Here is a 21309-nt window from a genome sequence, read left to right as displayed (position 1 = left end):
GACCATGGGTAGAAAAACTCTTGTACAGATTTAGAAGTTTCCTAAATCTCCTTAACAGTTTCCCAGAAGTTTAGTTTCCCTTTGACCTGCGCTCTGGTCCTGGACAAAAGAAAAAAGCACTTGTTAAAGGTTTTCTCCTGAGAAAATCAAGTCCGGGAAGGGATTTAGAGTAGACCCGGCCGAATTCCTGAGCTCAGAAATGCGACCGTTGCTCATATTATATTTTACCATATTATAGCTATAGCACGTAATACTGTTGTTACTACTATAATCTCGTAGCGTATAATTCGCGCTATAAGATCCGCGCAAGTCTCTCAGAGTAAATGTCACGAGTAAAACGGCGTGAGAGCTTCGCGGCACAAGCCACACACGTTTGGATAAAGATATTATCCTTGCGTCATGCGAGCGTCACGCTTTGTCACGCAATGTTGCGCGCGTAAAAAAAAAGAAAGAAGTTACAGCAGTACAGTTTTTCATCCGTTTTCATTCATGGGTTACGTCACACTCCAGAACGTGTAATTCTGTGTCACTGACCCAGAGAGGCGAACGTAAAAACAATTTGCGGGTTTTTTCAACGATATGGCACGATAAATTTGATATTCCCGCTTGCTTTTCAGTCTCTTTCGTTGCAGCAGGTTTAAAAATAGAACAAAGTTTTCACATACGAGTATGATTTGAAAGATGTAAAACAGGAACCCATTTTGTGAAAGAATCTCTAAGATAAAATGTATAAAAAAAAATATTTAAGAATCAACTTGTTTAAGACACGAATTCGAAACGCATTCGTTTTTATTCGCCATTTACCATTGAAATTGATAAACTAACATATATTGTTTTTATTTATAATACAGCTACAGCGTGAATAAACAAAATTTAGTTTTTTGCTATCAACGCTCAATATTAATTGATGCGGTATGTTTCAGGCTTGAATTTCCATATATGTTACATCGAAATTAAAATTCGGACTAGAAGTTCGCTTAAATCTGTCTTAAATTCTACCTAATAACTCTATCAATATAAATGAAAATGCAAAAAATATTCTATACACCTCGAAGATATAGAGAATAATGGCTCTAATAGACGCGAAAAAAGAATAGAATTAATGACTTAGCGCGCCGATCGCGACTGGATGCAGACATTGCAGACGGATCAAAGTGCTCTCGGAGTATCCCACGCTCCCGCGGCATCGGTAGCCAGTCGCCATGGTAACAACCATGCGAGAGTCATGTCGCCGCGCGGCGCGGCGAGGCGAACGACGGTGCCCGAGGCCGGCCGACGTTCGCCGAACGCGCCACGAGACGAAAAACCGAGAGCGGCCGAGCGCGCGCCGATCGTAGTATGGGATAGAGCGAGAAGCCGCTTGAAGCCGCTCGGCGTAGAATGAGAGGGACGAGAACGGACAGGGTTAGGAGGGTGAGTAGGAGAGTAAAGTCAGTGTTGTAGCGTTGTGGGTGGGGACGGAGAGACTCTCCCTGCTCCCTGCCGCGCCGCACAAGCGGCAAAGCGAACAGTTCTCGGTCCCCGACCGGCCCGGCCCCTGCGAGTCCGTCCACAAGGTGGAGAAGGAGGGAATCGCGCGGCGCGCGAGCGAGACGGAGAGGCCGCTAGAGGGGGAGAGGACTAGAGAGAGAGAAAGAGAGGCAAGGAAAAGGGAGCAGCTCGTGGAACGCGCGTCGTGTCCTCGCGTGCGCTTGTGTCGCGTATACGGCGTCTCGAGCGCAGCCATTACGACAGAGCCGCTCCGGTGACGCTCGGTAACGTAGTGTAGTGAACGCGTGCGCGCGACGATAGCGTGTTGTCGAACGCGCGAACGTAAGGAAAGTAGGAATCCGCCGAACGCGACGCCGCGTAGTACGGGCGTGTAGCAGGAGCGTGAGCGCACGTGTGCCCCGCCGCGAGACGGAACGAATTAACGTAACGCCGATCGGCCACCGCTCCGCCGTCGCCGCCGCCGCCGCCGCCACCGAGGGGTTGGCGTTTACGCGAGTGAGAAACGAGGAAGCGCGGAAGCTGCCGAGCGTGACTCGAACGCGCACGACGGGTGTCGCGTCGTGGACGTGGTGGAGGCTGCAGCGCTGCACGGCCAGACACTGGGACAAAACGAATTCGGTTTGTGACCGGACCGGTCGGACGCATCGGTGACGCGTGTGCAAGCCGCGCGTACGGCGAGGACGAGAGAGAGAGAGAGAGAGAGGAATCGATTGTATAGTGAGAAAAGGTAGGAAAGAGGGTAAAACGACGCACAGCCGCCACCATGTTCGACGTGTTCGGCTCGGTGAAGGGGCTGCTGAAGCTCGACTCCGTGTGCATCGACAACAATGTGTTCCGGCTGCACTACAAGGCCACCGTGATCGGCCTAGTCGTCTTCTCCCTGCTGGTGACCTCCCGGCAGTACATCGGCGACCCGATCGACTGCATCGTCGACGAGATCCCCCTGCACGTGATGGACACCTACTGCTGGATCTACTCGACCTTCACGATCCCGGACCGAACCGGGATCGTCGGTAAGGACCTGGTGCAGCCCGGGGTCGCCGCCCACGTCGAAGGCGAGGACCAGGTCAAGTATCATAAGTACTATCAGTGGGTCTGCTTCACTCTCTTCTTCCAAGCGATTCTCTTTTACGTGCCGCGCTACCTGTGGAAAACGTGGGAAGGTGGCCGGATCAAGATGCTGGTGCTCGACCTCAATTGTCCGGTGGTAAGCGAGGACTGCAAGAGCGACCGGCGTAAATTGCTGGTCGACTACTTCGCCTCGAACCTCCACTCGCAGAACTTCTACGCGTACCGCTTCTTCCTGTGCGAATTACTGAACTTCGTCAACGTGGTCGGTCAGATCTTCTTCATAGACTTCTTCCTGGACGGCGAGTTCACCACGTACGGCTCCGACGTCATCAGGTTCACGGAGATGGAGCCGGAGGAGCGTATCGACCCCATGTCCAAGGTGTTCCCGAAGGTGACCAAGTGCACGTTCCACAAATATGGTGCGTCCGGCACGGTACAGAAATTCGACGGTCTCTGCGTGCTCCCGCTGAACATCGTCAACGAGAAGATCTACGTGTTCCTCTGGTTCTGGTTCATCATCCTGTCGATCTTGAGCGGCCTCAGCCTGCTCTATCGCGCGGCGGTGGTACTCGGGCCGAAGGTGCGGATGGTGCTGCTGCGAGCGCGCTCGCGTCTCTCGCCGCACGAGCAGATCAAGACCATCAACGACAAGTGCCAGATCGGCGATTGGTTCGTCCTCTATCAGCTCGGCAAGAACATCGATCCGCTGGTGTACAAGCAGCTCATCGCCGATCTCGCGACTAAGCTCCAGGGCAAGGAGAGCGTTTAACGGCCGTACGGTCGGGAAGGACTTTCTTCAAGGGACGCTCCCCGAGTCCTCCGGAAGGTTCCTCATCTCTCTGCCCGGAGTGATGCCCCGCCCGACATAGGGAACAAGCGAACGGTAGGACCGTCTCCGGATTAGAGACGAGAATAGGAGAGATTGAGGGGGTGAGGGGGTGAGGGGGAGACAGCCATACCGATATCGCGGATACAAAGCGAGGATTGGAAGAATTGTTTGCGTTTTTAGGTTGAATTGCACCGACGACTATCTGATCTCTCTCTAGGACTATTAGCCTTTATGTATTGTATTTTATTCATGTTACAGACAAGGAAGGAAGATCGAATTAATTGGAATTAGTTTTAAATTGATCCTTGAATTTAATCGTCACCGTGACGGACGATCAGGGATGCTCCGAATTAATTCGATCGGAGTCAATTATGGATTGTCAATTCACACGAACGGATGTTAATCCGATCTAGATGTACGTCGATAAAGAAGCGAGATTTAGTCAATCGAGATAAGTTAATCCGCTTGACGAATCGGGATTGATAAACAAAAAACCTTTGTTTATTTCAATTTATAGGTAATTTAATAGATAAATAAGTATAATTAGCTAATTATGTCTAATTATGTATAATTAACAAGTATTGTTATCGACGTGGAATTTAGATCGGTTTCTCCGCTCTCTCCCGATTCCAATTCTGAATTCAGGCAGGATCCCCGAGTCGATCGAGGTTGAAGTCAGCATTAGCGTCGGTGCAATTGGGCCCCGGGTAGTTAGGACAAGATTTTTTTATGTCTCGCCGTACCTCTTTACGCGCGAGTACACGCTTCCATTCGACGTCGGGTTTGCGGTGCGAAGACAAAGCGCGCAGCAGTTCGCCGCCCGTCTCCTCGCCTCTCCTCGTCTTCGCGTCGAACTCACCTCGTCTTCGGATCCTTTCACCTGCGGAGAGTTTCCCATCGATTTTATACGCCGCCCATTCCACTTGTTTTCTACATTTGTCCGCTTCCTTCATTTTACCCTCGCGCATTCCTACATTTCCTCGAGCAAGAACTTCGCGGCTCCACAACTCGTCGACTCCACGCGTCGGACTCTTACCGTCTATTGTTTATTGTCATTTATATATTGGATTTTAGCGAATTGTGTTTCGTAATGAGTAACACAAATTGTCGGATTTTGGATTCTTACAACAAATAGCTTATTTTTTTTTTATATAGATTAAAATATCTTTTCAGTTTGTGATAAATTAATTTGGTATATCGTATCAATCGAATACAATTTCTTTCAATCAGCCTCATGTAAAAATGATTTAAGTTAATTTAAGAAAATGGGAGTTATTCTCCTTTATTTTTATAAATATAGAAATGAAACTCCCGACCCCGAGATAAGCGTTAAAACGATAGATTGCTTTACGAGGCATGTATTCTACGAGGCAGCTCGAGTCATCCGATTATTTTTGCCATGACGTACGAACAATTAATTGACCAACAGTCACACGACCGCAGCTCGACTCGATTGTTTTACATTCGTGTAATTACGATAATTAATCGATCAGGAAATTAAGATGGACCGTATTCTTTCATATTTTTTTTTAACGCCAAATTAACACGAAATCGAGCCGGTGACGCGAAGATCGGAGCAAGTTTGTTGGCCTACGTCACCGTTATCGTTCCCATCCACGCATGTACTTCGCGAGCGGGGCTCACACGCAACCGCGGATAAAGCCCCCCTCATCACGAACGTCATTCCACGCGCGCGCGGAGAATAAAAAAAATCTAGCCTTCCGCGAAGCGCCTCGCCGCGCTCCTGCGCGCGTCCGTTCCTCGCGCTTGCATTCCTACGGAGCTCCTCGTGTAGCCGTGTACGTCCGTAAGGAAGGTACATGGAACGGAACGACGGCCTGCCTCGTAGGAATATATACTCGGGAACGAAGGAAATATGCGGGGAAGGAGCCGCACGCCCGCCGCGCCGGGGGGTTACCATTGTCACGCCGCTCCGCGTGAGCGCGCGTCGGCAACTTGTGCTCACTGTGCCCCGCATATTGTCGCAGCTTTTTCGCCATTTCGAGGCGATCATCCCCGAGGACGAGGGGGATCTGTCCTTCGACGAAAACGAGGAGAGAAAGAGAAACAACCGTGAAAGAGAGCTTAAAGGAAAATGGAAACAAAAGGGCGAGTGTGCTCCCAGAGGCACTCTCGGAAGCCCTTCGTTCGCAGACTTGGATCGTGTGATAAAGCGGGGGACGGCGTTCGCGTGCTATTTCAGCAGCCATTCCTGCCTTAGCTGTTCTCTTCGTTTTTCTTTCTTTTCTTTTTTTTTTTCCTCGTTCCATTGTATCGAGCGTTTTCATGTCTCTCGAGTTCGGCGCGTGAATCGCGGGCCGGCGACGATCCTGTGAGCGCGTAAAGCAGGAACCGGACGTGCCCTTTCGCGGTGAGATTTATCTCCTCGCGGGGAGTGTTCGGTAAAAGATTTCAGCATCCGCGCGTTCGTACGCCGAGAGTCTGTCGGTTCTCGCGCCGCGACTCCGAAGTTCCCCCTCGATCGCTTTCACGCGAGGGGAAATCGCGCTCGCCGCCCCCCGCGAACCTAATCTAACTTTTGGTTTCTTTACGCTACCGATCACGTTGATCTTTCTTATATCCTAGAAGCGTGTCGTAAGAACACGCATGTACATTGTAGGTCGCTATATATATATATATATATATATATGTTATAGGAGAGAAAGAGAGAGAGGAAAAATTGATTTGTACATGTATGGTGAGCATGTAGAGAAAATGAGGGGGAGAAAGAGGGAGATGGGAGAGTGAGAGAGGGAGTGCCGTGTGTGTGTGCGTGTGAATGTATTATGCATAAGTGCGTAGATATTAAACGCGCGTCTTCTTCGTCATTCCGCGCACAAAAAAGAATGGTGCCCGCGATTTCGTATCGCGAGTACCGAGAAATTTAGATTTATAAACTAGGTTACAAAATCGACGCGCAGTATCTCGCGCGCATCAGTTCTTTTATACGACGTAAAATTAATGTATATTTTTGAATGGACCAAGTCGTCACACAGATTATTCTTTGCCCCATAATTCCTTTTTACAACACGGACTTACGATATAAAAGTGTGATACGTCGAGGGGCCAAGGCGCAACGCTACAAGTATGTACACGTCTGCCAGCGATTTTTTTTTAATGGTAATATGTAAGACTGGGGTACCATGAATCGGCGAATGTTATTGTAACAACGCGGTGACGTTTTGACGTAACGTTAAAAAACTGTACTGCGCGTAAGTGAAGACACCTAAATTGTTTATACTAAGTAATTTATGTGCGATATAACGTAATATTACGTGAACGATGAAATGCAGTTTGCTCTTAGTTCACTCGTCCATCGACATCACACGCGTTTCACAAGTGATAGTTCAGATATTTCAACACGTAGAGGTAAACGATAAATAAATATTGAAAAAAAAAGGGAGAGCGCTACCTTTTACCGTTCGTATATTCTGCACGTAGACCGCGAGCGAACGTCACTTACTTTTAATATCCCACTGACGTGTTCACGTGGAATACCTAATATCGCATTACTATCTGAGCCGACTCGCGTTTGTGTTATTCGACGGAGTTCGAAACGTGACGACCTGCCCGGTAGCCCGTAGTCAGCGACACTTTCTGCTGCGTAAGATATGCGAGCGTGAAAAATTAACAGCCCGTTGATTTGACGCTCGAGACGATTGTCCAAGTTTTATCAAGATAACGGCACCGAGATAACGCTTAGGGATTTAAACGTTCAGGATGTAGTGCTCGGGGAATTGCGCGACACTAAAATGCCTCGCGATCTATTTTGCTAGAAAACTGATACGACCGGTCTATAAACTTATTATTCGGCAACCCGTGTTTTTCTTATCTTAATCTTGTACCGACACAATTGTATATTGAAAATGACACGTCAATATTCCCGATATCTCTTTATCAGTGTACACGATAATTTGGGATCGAGATTTCCTTGAAAGAAAAATCAAAAGTTTGCAAGTGCATTCTATAATTAACAGTTCTCAAAAGAAGAAAAATTTTTAGTGAATCGAATATCAGCGTAGATTTAATAGTAGATATAATACAGACATTCCGATATCACGGTAATGCGACATTGTAATGCAACCGTCAGTTTCGTGTTTCGAACGCGTAAAAAGAAAAACGCCTATTTTCGGCGACAAAACGTGTACGGAACATACGGATGGGTAGCGCTGTAGGATTTATTAGAGAGATAAAAGGAGTTATATAGAGAGAGGATAAAACGCGGCGCGATTTTATATTATTCGCTTCTTTGCCATCTAGAACATTTCCGAAAGATCTATGTGCTCAAAGTAAGACTGCCAGGTAATCGAAACACTCCACGTCGTCGTGATTTTGTATCGCCTTTAGATGTATACGCGAGATAGAATTATTATTAACGACGAACGCAACGCTGTTGTCCTGTTATATCATATCGCGTTACTTTCTCCGAGGCTTCAACCTGTCACTCATCAGTCGGAGATAACGCTAGAATTTGCATAATATACATCTCTTTTTTTTCGTGTAGGCGTTTTTCCCTTCCGCCTCGCTTTATTTCCGTTTCTCGCGCGGCAATAATGATTGTCTCGGCCGGCATTTGTCTTCATCGTTTCAATGTTACTTCCTAGAAAAATTTAACCGCGACACTCACCATGTGCGTTACGCCTAACAAGTGCCTGTTTAGCGTTTAGGTACAAAGTGCATTCCCTTATACAAGTAATCGACATTCCAATAAAGACTGCGGTCGTTTTCGAACGAAAAAACAAATACAATTTTTTTAATGTACACGCACACCCTTTTCGCCTCCGTGGAAGTTATTTTCGAAGTTCACGAAATTCGTGATCTCCGTAATCGAGAGACTTTGTGAAGTCCAATAGAGATGAAATTCTAGAGGAGGAGAAAGGGGATGTGATTTCCGCGTAAATGCACCGACATTCCGTTGATTAAAGACATGGAAAATTACGTCGGAACCAGAGCCGAGCAAGCGTTGTTTATCTGAAAACTGCAGCTTTATCTGGAAACTGCAGTTGCGCACGCTCGAGTAGAGACAGGATATCCATGTGCATTCGAGACGAGATATAGCTGTAACGGAATCATTCGCCGTGTAACTAACCAAAAGTGCCTGCATCCTGCCAAGCGTAGATAAGAACTCCTCTCGCTTCCTTTCGTATACGTCTTTGGATACGGCGCTTCCAGCGGTAGAGATGCATCGCGACGAGTAGATAGGATATCGCGCTGCCGATATACACATGTATTGCTTTGTCTGATTTCTGTTCAACCGGAAGGGAGAAGAAAAAAAAAAGACAGGGAGAAGGGTGGTCGCCCAAGCTCTCGCGCCTACTGCAACACAGTGATAAGCCAGAAAAACAATTATAGTAGAATAAATATGTAGTATCTTTGTGGAAGGGGAGAGATACACAAAGTACATAGATGAGAATGGTACAGCATTCGTTCGAATGTGTCGATGAGAAGGGCGCACAAAATAATCGATAGACACATGTTGCCTTCTTTATACATTTAGGATTGATTTTTTTTTCTCTTCCCCCCGTCATTGATGTATCGACGATATTTATAAGAATTAGGTAGGAGTAGGAGAGATATGCTATCTGCGATATGACGATAGGGCTTAAGAAACGGTAGCTGTACACATCACGTACACGTCGGCGTCGAACGACGAATGTCGTCACGGGTGTTTGTTATCCGTGATCGGTGTGATTCCGGCGAGTTTCCCTCCCCCGACCGGGGGACCGCCGCCGCGCCGCTCGGAGGAAAATGCGCTTTACGCCCGTCGCCGTGGATCGTTCTCGCGCGTCGGGATCGGATCTCGCACCGAAATTGCACCGATCGCCAAATGCCGAATCGTTGCGATTAAGAGTAATTTGTAGCAAGGTCCAAGAAAGGGCACCGTGCTTGCCGGCACACATACATACACACACACACACTCGAAGAACGAAGAACAGAGCACGTCGCCGCATCCAGGTCGAGCAGGAAATTATATTCTTATATGTATCTTTTTTACTTATCGTCTCTTCGCTCTTCGACCGCGCGTGGTTCAATCGCGGCCAGAAAACACTGCCCTCCTAAGGAATGAGAATGTTATATATATATACATATATATATATTTTAATACAAAATGTTTTCTCTTGTGAAGTTAAACTAATAAATACCAACGATTAAGCAACGATCAAGTTTTTGTCTTAAATTTTGTCTTTTTTTCTCTCACTTTCTCTCTTTAGTGACCCCGTTTCTTTCCTGACGGTTCGTCGCGCAATAAGCGCGCAACTTTTGTAGGTCAATGGTAAGTAAGAAGGGCGTGGGTGTAGAAGGAAAACTTGTTTCAGGAATCCACTATCCGGGCGATTAAGGTATTAAAACGATATTAAAGCACGTCTTATTTGGTTAATGATAAATGATGATTGAACATTGAACCCCTCGATTGTAATCGCTCAGGATTCAACATGGAGCCGCTGTTAATTTGGAAAAATATGAAAAAAACTGTAGTATTTTCTTATCCGTCACTTTATTTATATTTAACATTTATAAAATAGATAAGAAGAGATAAGTTCAAGACTAAAGTGGCTCTTAATCAGGCGTCGTGTTTGAACTGTTGGTGCCGTGACATTCTGTTTTATTTCTGTTTTGACAATGCTTAAAATGTAATGCGCAAAATGTTTTAGACATTATTCGTAAAATAAAGTAATTCTTGAAATTATAAATAAGCATATTCCAAAGTAACATAATATATTGTTTTCTCGTTTACGGTCATATATTACATTTGTGTTAACAAATGAGTTGTCACGTAAATATTTTTTTCTCTAAATTCGGCACTGACGAAACGAGGTAACAAAATCCCGCAATTAACGGGAGTAGCAATAACATGCAATAATTAAGATGCAAATGACAGCCGTAAAGATCACCGGGGATCATGGCACAATTGGCCGCCGCTAATATTAAAAACAACGTGTCGTGACCTTAGTTTTCCTACATAGACGTCGATTTCATTATACTGCGTCGCGTCACGAGAACGCGTAGGTGTGGGGCCCGTTAACGAGGGGGGCCTCTGCACGTGCGTGTCGCCCTCCGCGATTATGAACGGCAGGCCCGCAGCGCGCGTCGCGTTCTCGAGGTCCAAGCAATTGCGATTCACTTCCCTCCCGCGATCATCAGGTACGTTATTGCACTTGAACTGCATTAGCGAACTAAATTTTCCCGCACGCCAACGAAATTGGCCGTCATTATCCGAAGGGGAGAACCGTGGAGTTTAAACCTTGCCGACGAATCTTGATGCGCAAGATCGAAATGTTAGAGCGCATTAATGAGTACTACTTGCGCTTGATTTTTTATGTAATTAGTTGCAGTAATTATCATTTTAATTACGCCTGAATAGTAATTATTGCAACCTTGAATTTATACACTAAATAGCATTAAATGTATTATATTATGTAGCATGTATAATTAATGTAATATATACTTTTATAATATAATATATATTTGTAATATAATATATATTTTTTAATAATATTATATATATATATATATGTATATATATATATATATATATATATATATATATATATATATAATGTTATATCCTTGAAAATGAAATTGTATATTCTCGTTTACAAGCTTTCAGGATATCATGTGTGCACAAAGATAGTAGATCAAGCCATTTATGTACTGTAAATGATGACAATATTGTAGGAAATACCACGGCTTTTATCATAAACGCTTAGCATTGTTTAGCCATATCTGAACCATACCTTTCTTGATAAAAATTATCTAATCTCTTTCATATGAAATGTGACAATATAAATTTGAAGAAAAAAATATAATTTTTAATTTAATAAAATACTTAATAATCAAAATGTTAAAATGTACAGAAAGTTGGTAATAAAAAAAAATTAATATATAATTATCCCAAAATAATATGTTAAATCATCACATGGTCGATCGCATATAATATATTGTATTAAGGATAATACAAAATATTAATATTAAGTATTATGTAATCTCGTTTGTGTCATATAGTTTTAACATATCTTTTAATTTTAATTTTTCGTCCGATGAGAATTCACAATTGTATCTTAATATGCCATCCCATCGGCGACTTTACGTATCAATTTATACACGATGTGACGTCACATACATTACCTCGGTGGGCGTTCATGAAAGGGCATTCACACAACGACATATAATAAATTAAAGAGCAGCGTTGTACAATGACGCGCTCGTTACACGCAGCCTGACTCCACGCGTGCCGGGCTGTATTTATCCCGAAGGAAACGTTCATCTCTATGACGATTCGTCGCGCCGACTCGCATGCCATAGCGAGCAGACAGTAATCTGACGTTAACGACCAGATCGGAATAATAAAGCGGTGGCGGTCACGTTACATCGCACGTGTAACGTGACCGGCTGGACGAGCAGCAGCATTTTCAGAATCGGCCAGGAACGTGAGTTGAATTCGCTCGTCTTTCGAGAGACGTGAGACGTGAGACGTGAGTGTAAGACTAGCGACGCTAGTGGAGAATTTAGGATTCCCTTAGAAGAAGAACCTGTCGTTTCCTTAATGGAGAGCTTGGAAATCTCTCGGAAGGAAAACTGGCTAGTAGGATTTAAAAAGACGGGATTTTTAAAGAGAAATTCTCCAGTAAGGTCCCAAGACCAACATTCACGGAGGGACGAAAAATATCTCGTTTTATTATTTAGTAAAATGGATTATCGCCTTATTTATGTATATAACTACGTCACACGCTGCACACGCATAGCTAACGATTATAAAATATTAAAAAAAACCGGATAGCTACAAGCACGCAATGACACGAGGACGTTATACAAGGCCCCGAGCAAATCCGCCATTGCACGATGAATTAATATACCCTCGTATGTGGCGGTGGAACGTGATGCGAGTAAACAACGAGGATGTAGATTCAGAGAGAGAGAGACAAAGAGAAGCAGTGGACAGAAATAGTCTAATAAATTAATCTCAAGCGGCTTAAATGTACGTTCGCTCGACGGCTCTTGTTCGCGACTTGCTCGCTCGGCATGTTCGAGGTATTAATTAAGGGGGCGAATGAAGACGAAGGAGTTTACAACGCACGGGATATTCTGATTTTAATTTATGACTCCCGGAACGGCATTACGCATATGCACCATTGATCAATAGACTAACTCGCGGTAGATAATTATTTATTCACGAAGATGAATCCCGTGTTCCGGGAATAAATCATTGGTTCTCGCGAGTTAATCGACGAGTGGCGGCGCGTTGCGTGTGTCGTAGCATCATCAATTAAAACTGAAATTGCTGGGATAGCTTCTTTCAATTCTCCACGAATGTCGTTCGGCTCGTGTGTGCGAGCGAGCTCCAATTACAAATCCAGCTATTAAACCGAGCGAATCATAGGAACGAAACGATATACCTATACCTACGATACGATACCGCGGCTGTACATACAAAGGCAACTCGAGTCGTACGTGTCCGCGTTGGGGACGCGCGTTACATATTTCTCTGCGCTTGTACGAGGTGTCGGTCGCTAATCCGGTGGAATCGCTAATGCGGATTACCGCCATAAACCCGGACTGGATTTTCTGTCGTTGTCCCCAGAACCAAGTTCCCGCGAAGTCGTGTGCCGCGCGCGGGCAGAGTAAATCTTGATTCATCAGTTTCGTTTCCGAGAATCTTGAATGTTGACTCTGAAATAAAAGGTATTACGTAAGAGATTCGGGAATTTAAGTGTTATTCTCACTCCGAAGCGCGTTTTATTCTTATCATTCTTCGGAGGAAAAGTTTCCGTCACGGGTTCAAATTTAAGCGTAGAATGTAGATAATGCGCCCGCGCGTGATCATGAATCAGCCTCGGTTTCATCATTCACATGGATATTCGATCCACACGTTGATCGATCAGCGAGGTAGGATTTATTCTGGAACGACGTGCTCGAACGGGGGGTCAGGCAATCGGGATTCTCGGCGATGGGTCGGCGGCGGCGAGCCGCGCCGCGCCGCTCCGCTCCGATTTGACGGGCCCCCCTTCATGAGCGTCGGACGCGCAAGAAGTTCGGACGTCGAGGGGGCCATAGGGGACGGCGAAGCTATGGGAGGACGACCGCCAAGGGTGACCGCTACACACCGGCAAAGAGCGCGAAGAGCGGCCGCGCGAGGAGGACGAGGGGGCAGAGCTGGTGAACGTCGAAGGTGGGACTTTGACCGGCCATTGGCCCCGGCCCCGGCGAGCCGAGCCGCCGGCAGAACGAACGAGTCCTCGAAAGAAAGGGTTCCTGTCCTCGCCCGTCCACGTCGACGCTCAACGTCTACCGTCTATACGTTGTGGTGCCGCGCGCGTGTACGGCTACGGGCAAGCAAGCGCCACAGTTGGTCTCCATCGTTCGGCTCGACCAACATGGCTCGCTTGCCCGTATACGCGGCAATGATTCCGAATTCATCCCAGGGGCGGATCCTGCACGGGAAAACCAGACAGACTTGGGCTTAGAACGCGCAATTGCGCAACTCTTCTAACGCCGCAAGAAAAATGCAGACCTAATACAGACTTGAAATAACTGATCTTTCTGCGGCGATGAAGCTACAGAAAGCACTACCGCCATATGGCGCGGGGGAAATGCTATTCTTTTCTGTGTAAAGAGTCAAGATGCGTCACGACAGTTAACACGTCCGTACAAATTATCGTAAATTGAAAGCATCGAAGAAAGCGCTTAACGAGTTTGTTTAGCGACTCGTTTAGCGATAAGTCGCTATGATATAGATATATCTTCTATATGCCACAGCGAAAATGTTTGGCGACCCGCTGCTAACTCTTGACAACTCTTAATAAAGAAAAATTATACAAAAAAGATGCGATACAATTAATAAACATGAGAATATTTTAATTGTATTTTTATATTTCTATATGATTCGTTACTGTTTTAATCGATGATTCGACCGACGAAAAATCTCCCGGGATAAATTTGCTCGAAAATATTTATCAATTTTTTAAATTTTCTATCGCATGTGAAACTAGACATACGCTGACGCGTGCTTTCTTTCACGATTTCAAGAAATCGTCGGCTTCATATTTTAAAACGCGACGATCCGTTCCTGTCGGCACTTACCTGTAATTTGTGGGCGATTCGCTGTCTTGCGAGAACTCATTATAGGCCGAATGAATATTAACGGCGCTATATTTTGTGTCTAGCATGTTTTTATGAAGCCTTTTAGAACAACTATTATATATAAAGTGTTCTTTTCATTATATTGATGGACAAAATAGTTTATGCAAGAAGGAGTCATTCATAATAATTCAATTATATTTTCACGCGTTGTTTCCGAAAGATAATAAATCTAATTTTTTTTCGTGAAAATAATTTATAAAATATTCGCTCGGCAGAGATATATGGAATGATATATCTCATGACGTATGTTTGCACATAAAATTTTAATTATCTTTTTACAAATGAGATTCTATGAGTCAGTCTATGAATCTTTTTTTTTTTACGTAAAAAATCGCATTTTTTTCAAATTATTTTTTGGCGCTATATATTACAGAATTTAAGATTTGCCTTTCCAGTGATGAAATCACTAAAACGCATAAATTTTAAATATTTATGAGATGCCAATTCCTGGCATATCACAAATAATATTTCTCATAAATATTTAATAATGTTTTAATAGATTTAATAAATAAAGATTTGATAAAGAATGTTTCTTAATTACCTTTTTGAAATAAATAAATATAATTTAATAAAAAAATTTCGTGTTTCGCTTATTTATTATTTCCCCTTCTGAGCAACCATCTTCACCGCAATCATCTTTCAATTTTGCGAAAAGAGTTGTCGCTTTAAAAAAGATATTTGTTCTTCGGGAACATTTTTCCTATTGAAATTCATTGTTCAATTCGCAGCTATTGCTCAAGGGTTCGCGTTGATAAATTACAAACAATTGGGTCATAGGTCGACGTTTCATCCACACTGTTCGCAAGAAGATTGTCGTCAATGTCGTAAATCGGTATTACAGACTCATTATTTCTTCGACTCGCAGTTATGACCGTGCCTTCTCGCGCCAGCTCCGCGCTATCTGCTCTTATCTGAGCGAATGGAACGTTTTAACAATAATAAGACTGCCTCTCTCTCGATAATACCAAGTTTTGTGGAACGTCTAGAGACGTGCTGCGTAATCGTCGTTTCTGATAACGCTTACGAGATTGATGCTTTCGAGTTTTCAGTACGTTCTCGATCGGTACTCTATATGGATTATAGAGCGTCGTGCTTCGCGATCTGAATACGGAGTTTCGAATATTTCGGCAGCCACGAAGTTCACCTTACGCGATAGTTCATGCTTGTATCAGCTGCGCGACGTAAACGCGAGTTCGTAATTTCGCAAGTTAATTGTGCTCGAACAAACGTAAACAACGTTGACCTTGTTCCCGGAAGAGTCGTGGAAAATCAGCCGTGATGGCGCCCGGCACCGTATTCGCTGCCTTCTCGGTCCTCAAGGATCACGTCAAATTCAAAGTCAATCAGAACCGAGTAGCCATTGACAATATCGGTAACAGATATCTCGATTCTAACAACCATGTGTTTTCTATGTTATAATTAATTATCTCTCGTATTTAACACAAGTGAAGTTAATGATGACAATGATGTACGATTGGAAGAAGAATTTTACTTATCGCGCAGTTCACTAATCGCATAAATTTAATTATCGATTAGTTATCGCTTTTACGTAACATGTACTTAATATGCGGTATTATGATAAGTAGGAAAGAAGACATGTGGTATTGGATAAAAAGAAAAGGTTATATATATACGATTGTGTGTGCTTAGTTTTCAGATTACATTATAGAGCTACGTTTTTGTTGCTTCTCGTTTCGTCCATTCTGGTCACCTCCAGACAATTTATCGGGGAACATATCAGGTATACATGCGGTAAACTGTATAATTTTTTCATTGTATTAAATTGTTTACAATTATATTAGATTTAAGCAATATAATATCGCTCTCTAAGATAGATTCTTCTTATTTTGAATAGGTGTATCGCCGACGATGGAGTACCGTCTCACGTCATCGACACCTTTTGCTTTTTCATGTCCACATACACCGTGGTAAGTCTAAAATTTTGACGAAAATAAACGACGCGATTGATTCTATATCATTTTCAGTGATTTTTTTCATTATTACTAAACTAAGTTGATATATTGCGCGTGTATGCGTTTGTTATGTTACAACTAAAAGGAAATTAATAGTCCAAATAAAGTTGTCACACCTAGGAATTATTGGTGTTGTAAAGAATCTTTTCTCTTCTCCCATCTGTGAGAGTTCAAAGCCGGAGTACAATTGTTTCCCGCAGACGCTCCTTATTATCAACTGATTTACTCTTCAGGTGAAGCATCTGAATGCTACCGCGGTACTGCAGGGCGAATTGCCGCATCCGGGCGTTGGACCAAATGCCAAAGACGACCCCGTCATACACCACGCTTATTACCAATGGGTGCCCTTTGTCCTGTTCTTCCAGGCGCTTCTCTTTTACTTGCCGCACTACCTATGGCGGAAAACGGAAGGTCGTTACCAGCTCGTGCCTCGCGTATCCGTTGACGTATCGCGCGACGTTTACGACCGCGCGCGTTTATCTCAAGCGGCGAGCTAATCATCATTAATCTTTTCTCGCCGTCATGATCTAATCACATAACACCTGCATACAGCGTACAGTATACAGTGTCCCACTTACAGCGTAACATTACGCTATTGGAAAAATTACTTTGTATAAATGCTTTGTAATGCCGGGGAATGGTAATCCATACAACGGAAGCGGTCGACAGATATTCTTCGAAAAAAATATTAATGGCGCAGAACATTTGAATATTCTTCGACATTCTTGAATACTCCAATGTACTGTTTGCTGACAATTTTACATTTGCGAATCGGAATATCGCGGAACGCAGTTTCGAGCGATTGTTACGAGCACCATCGCGGCAACTACACAAAGACCGTCGTAATTCTTGCAATTGTTTAATTCCAGGCGGTCGTTTAAGCATGCTGGTATCAGGATTGCACATGACATCTTTGTCGTTAAATGAAACGGAGCTCAAGATAAACGATAATATGAAGGTACCGTCGAAAAAAGATCGCGACGAGAAAATACAACAGATTCGCACCGGCTTTATAAATCGCTTGCATTTGAATCGCCCGTGGGCATACAGTCTGATGTTTTGCGAGTTCCTGAATTTCGTAACCGTGATCGTGCAAATTTACTTGACCAACTGGTTCCTCGGAGGAGCTTTCCTGGATCTCGGCCGGTCGGTCTCCGAGCCGGCGTCTAAGGATAAAGTTGACCCACTCGATATAGTATTCCCAAAGGTATAATTTCAATATGTTGCCACTTTTATATTCGACACAATATTATTATTAAAGCAGATATTGTGTCTAAAAATTGATATAATATAAATTATATAATATTTCGGGGTAATATTGATAGCTATGGTATTTATAGTGACAATCAATGCTATATAAATGTTCAAGTTATTAATATCAGATTATTTGAATTATTGTAATGCACAAATTTTATTATAATCATTGATCTTTTATAATGCAACCCCATAAACGCTTGAAATCCGATTTTAAAGCGTAGAATTTTTATCAAACGTTTTATTGACTATCGAAATTTATAAACTCTAACTGTTCCTTCTCTCGTCCTTTAAAACTTCTTTGATTATTAATTTTTATTAACATTTAGAGTTTTATCACAAACTTTTGCTCTTTGCGAAACGTCAGGATTTTTCACCTAACTGATGCAATCGCATTTATGGATGTACAACCATGTTTTTTAGGTAACCAAATGCAAATTTCATAAGTACGGCCCTTCGGGTACCATACAAAAGCACGACGCGCTGTGTGTGATGGCATTGAATATCGTTAACGAGAAGATCTACACAGTCCTTTGGTTCTGGTTCATCGTGCTGGCAGTGATAACCGGTTTGGGATTGGTTTGGAGACTACTGACCATGATCCTTCACTCGAGGTTGCTACATTTGGTCTTCACATATTTTTCCGCCGTCAGCCTGTCACGTTTTGTGGCTTGATAAATTCTCATCGCGGTGCTCGCTCATTGGTTTCTTTCTTGGGAATTCTCGTTTGACGATTTTACAAGTATCGTACATCATACACGTTGTTTGCAAAAGTAATCTCTATGCAAAAATAGTACCTACATCTCGCGGTTTTATTACGGTTTGCTTTCTTTTCCTCAGTGTAGAATATTCGTGTATGTATCATCCGCGGAAAAATCTATTTCTTTTTTCATTTATGAAATACTATTTAATAGCATCTTCTCTATATAAATTTTATAACGTAAAGTTCCTAATATTATTCCGTAAAAATGCATACTATAAAATACATTATTGTTGTTATATTTTATAAAACATTTCATAATACCGCGTGCGTGTAAGGCTCGACAGATATACGTCGGCGAGATCTAAGAAAATTAAAAATACCAAAATGACTAAGAAAGAATATATACACAGAGTAACAACAGTGACGTTAATGCACCGCGATAAGAGCTCTTTAATATAAAAATGATGACAGACCACGATTACGATGCCGCGGGCGAGCGACTTTCATTGCGGTTTTTCACTTGCAGAAGTACGTCATTCAACAAACTCGTGTTCTCCATGGCGTGCCCTGGAAAGTACAATCCGTGGAACGTGCTCAAGGTCACTCACGAGTATTACTTCGGTGACTGGCTGTTTCTCTATTACATCGCAAAGAATCTGGACAATTATGTATTCAAGGAACTCCTTCAGAGTTTGGCAGAGGATCTGGAGAACAAACGTCACGCGCGTTACAAAATCCTGCCGCTGGACGTGGAGCAAGAACTGCTGAAGAAGCAATGGGAAGATAACGTTAAACTTCCCATAAGTCCCTAATTGAACACGAGCATAAAATGGGCCGCTAAATAATTATCTGTAAATAGATGATTTTCAGAATCGGAAAGATCAATGATGGAGATAAATAGATCAGTCTTTTAAGATCCATATTGTCCATTTTTGATAGAAATTCAAGCTCTATAATATACATATTATTTTTATATTCTATTAAATATGTCAAAATTCCTATGAGAACGTTGGCAGAAAGCCAATGATAGTCCTAATAGATAAATATCGAATAAATCTGTCCCAATTAATCGTGCGACTTTTATCGCACGATTATCGACGATTATCGCGTAAAGTTTACGCCATTAAATCTGAGATCGCTATCTCGCGTGCAAAAATGCAGACTACACAAAGCAGACAGCAAGAAACTATATTGTCGCACCTATACGTGGACAATCTCGCGTGCGTTCGCACGCGTATTATAACACTGCCAAATTGCCTCTTTATGTATAAATGTATAATACTTTAGCCGCGATTTACTACGATTGTAGAATAATGCGTCTCGCGTGCGTCGTCGGGGAGTCGCATTTGTAGCTGTGCGCGCGCGCGCCACGCATGACATAACTGCGCGCAGTCGATCGTCTTTTTAACTACCTCGTACGGAAGATTCGCGTGTGCGTTACGTGCGATCGTATGTCGAGCACATGCGCGTGCAAGCGGTTATATACGTGTAAATACGTCCGTACGTTGCACCGACTCGATAAATGGGCCCCCGACAATAGTTCGGATCGTTAAGTCGTTAAGGCCTCTGATTGGAATTGTGCTGTGGCCTAGTATCGAACATTCAATACATTTAGATTTTATGGTACGACTCTCGCCGGGGCCGCCGCTCGCGAGAGTTATTACTACCCGCGTGTCTTTTATCGGTCGTTCGAAAATATCGACTCGACAGAAGGTCTCACGTAATTATTTCATACTTATCACCTTGCATCGAGTATATATCTTCGCCATGTCTTCACGAGAGAAATCATTTTCGTCTGAATCGACCGTACTTTCATCCTTATAAAATTGTTGTAAAAACCATATTATGGTTTCTTAAAATAATTGCATCTAGATGTTACATAACCGATTGGCATAAATTGCATTAAATATTAATGCAATATATTGTATGTTATAGCAAAAACATAGTATTTATATAATATATAGATTTTTATATTTTAAATGCAGATGCTGTCAATAAAGATTTATAGTGATGTACACATATAGATTACAGAAACTGATATCCACGGTATTTATAACAATTCTGAATGTGACAATGTGAATATGCTAAAACCGTGACGTGGCCGGATCACGAGAGGCACGAAATCCTTCATCCAGAAGTTCTTCAACGAGACGCTTAGAGCTCTCGTTACAGCGGGCTTTTGTCTTTGTGCGGATGCATACTGAGAAACCCGAGAGTCCGGGTCGGCAAGCTGGAATCGTCACGGCCGGAACTCCGTCCATTATGTTCTCTCGGGAAATGAGAGGCGACGAGAGCAGAAAAAGAGAGACGCGTTGCCAGGAAGCCTTGTGCCTGCGTGTCGGCGCGCTTGGACTTCAGACCGATCGGACCGGCAAAAGGCTCGCGTATTTCCTTTGTTCTGCGCCATTCTCGCGTCAAACCCGCGGATCAAGCCGGCGAAACCGATCGATCGACACGATATCCGTAGCGGGTGTTTCAGAAGCAACGGGTACCTCTATAACTAGGCTTATCTCGCGTCTAGGTGAACGGAACATATATCTAAAGCCCGTACGAGCCCTTCCGATTACGAGATGATTACAAATAACATGGGGATAGTTTGAAATCGATATTGTTTGATCATCAATGATTTTAATGACATTTTTCTTCACTTTTACTTTATATTATTGTATCCAACTTTTGTAGAGGAAATAGGAAGATAGACTCAGATAACGTTTCGGCCAGTTAAAGTTCAATTAGCCCAAGAATTAATATTAGCGGATGTTGGATTTCCGGGTGTTGAAGATAATAATTTTCAGAGGTTCTCCCCTATGAACGCATTTGTGTGAGGAGCTGTTAAAAGTGAAATAACC

General features: G+C 43.3%; 2 protein-coding genes across 2 annotated transcripts; both read left to right on the top strand.

The window, feature by feature from the left end:
- The first annotated feature begins 1374 nt into the window (after positions 1–1374).
- LOC112464507 (innexin inx2) lies at positions 1375–5670 on the top strand. Its single transcript, XM_025031518.1, has one exon. The coding sequence runs from the start codon at positions 2255–2257 to the stop codon at positions 3329–3331; it is 1077 nt and encodes a 358-aa protein (XP_024887286.1). The 5' UTR covers positions 1375–2254; the 3' UTR covers positions 3332–5670.
- A 9816-nt stretch (positions 5671–15486) lies between these two features.
- On the top strand, positions 15487–20472 carry LOC112464529 (innexin inx7-like). Its single transcript, XM_025031570.1, has 7 exons — positions 15487–15902; positions 16181–16271; positions 16386–16458; positions 16737–16914; positions 17373–17710; positions 18181–18371; positions 18987–20472. Exons 1-7 carry the CDS (start codon positions 15809–15811, stop codon positions 19270–19272), a joined length of 1251 nt encoding a protein of 416 aa, XP_024887338.1. The 5' UTR covers positions 15487–15808; the 3' UTR covers positions 19273–20472.
- Positions 20473–21309: the final 837 nt, after the last annotated feature.

The sequence above is a fragment of the Temnothorax curvispinosus genome, unplaced genomic scaffold (genome assembly GCF_003070985.1).
Source record: "Temnothorax curvispinosus isolate PA1 unplaced genomic scaffold, ASM307098v1 QBEX01014279.1, whole genome shotgun sequence".
NCBI lineage: Eukaryota > Metazoa > Arthropoda > Insecta > Hymenoptera > Formicidae > Temnothorax > Temnothorax curvispinosus.
Note: the sequence above shows the minus strand (reverse complement) of the source record. Positions and strands in the feature narration are given on the sequence as shown.

What these genes read in the sequence shown, in the direction of transcription:
- LOC112464529 (XM_025031570.1), top strand. Translation starts at nt 15,809, where the DNA reads ATGGCGCCCGGCACCGTATTCGCTGCCTTCTCGGTCCTCAAGGATCAC. An exon ending in AGTAGCCATTGACAATATCG is followed by an intron (nt 15,903 to 16,180) that starts GTAACAGATATC and finishes GTGTGTGCTTAG; the next exon opens with TTTTCAGATTACATTATAGA. An exon ending in TTTATCGGGGAACATATCAG is followed by an intron (nt 16,272 to 16,385) that starts GTATACATGCGG and finishes TATTTTGAATAG; the next exon opens with GTGTATCGCCGACGATGGAG.
- LOC112464507 (XM_025031518.1), top strand. Translation starts at nt 2,255, where the DNA reads ATGTTCGACGTGTTCGGCTCGGTGAAGGGGCTGCTGAAGCTCGACTCC.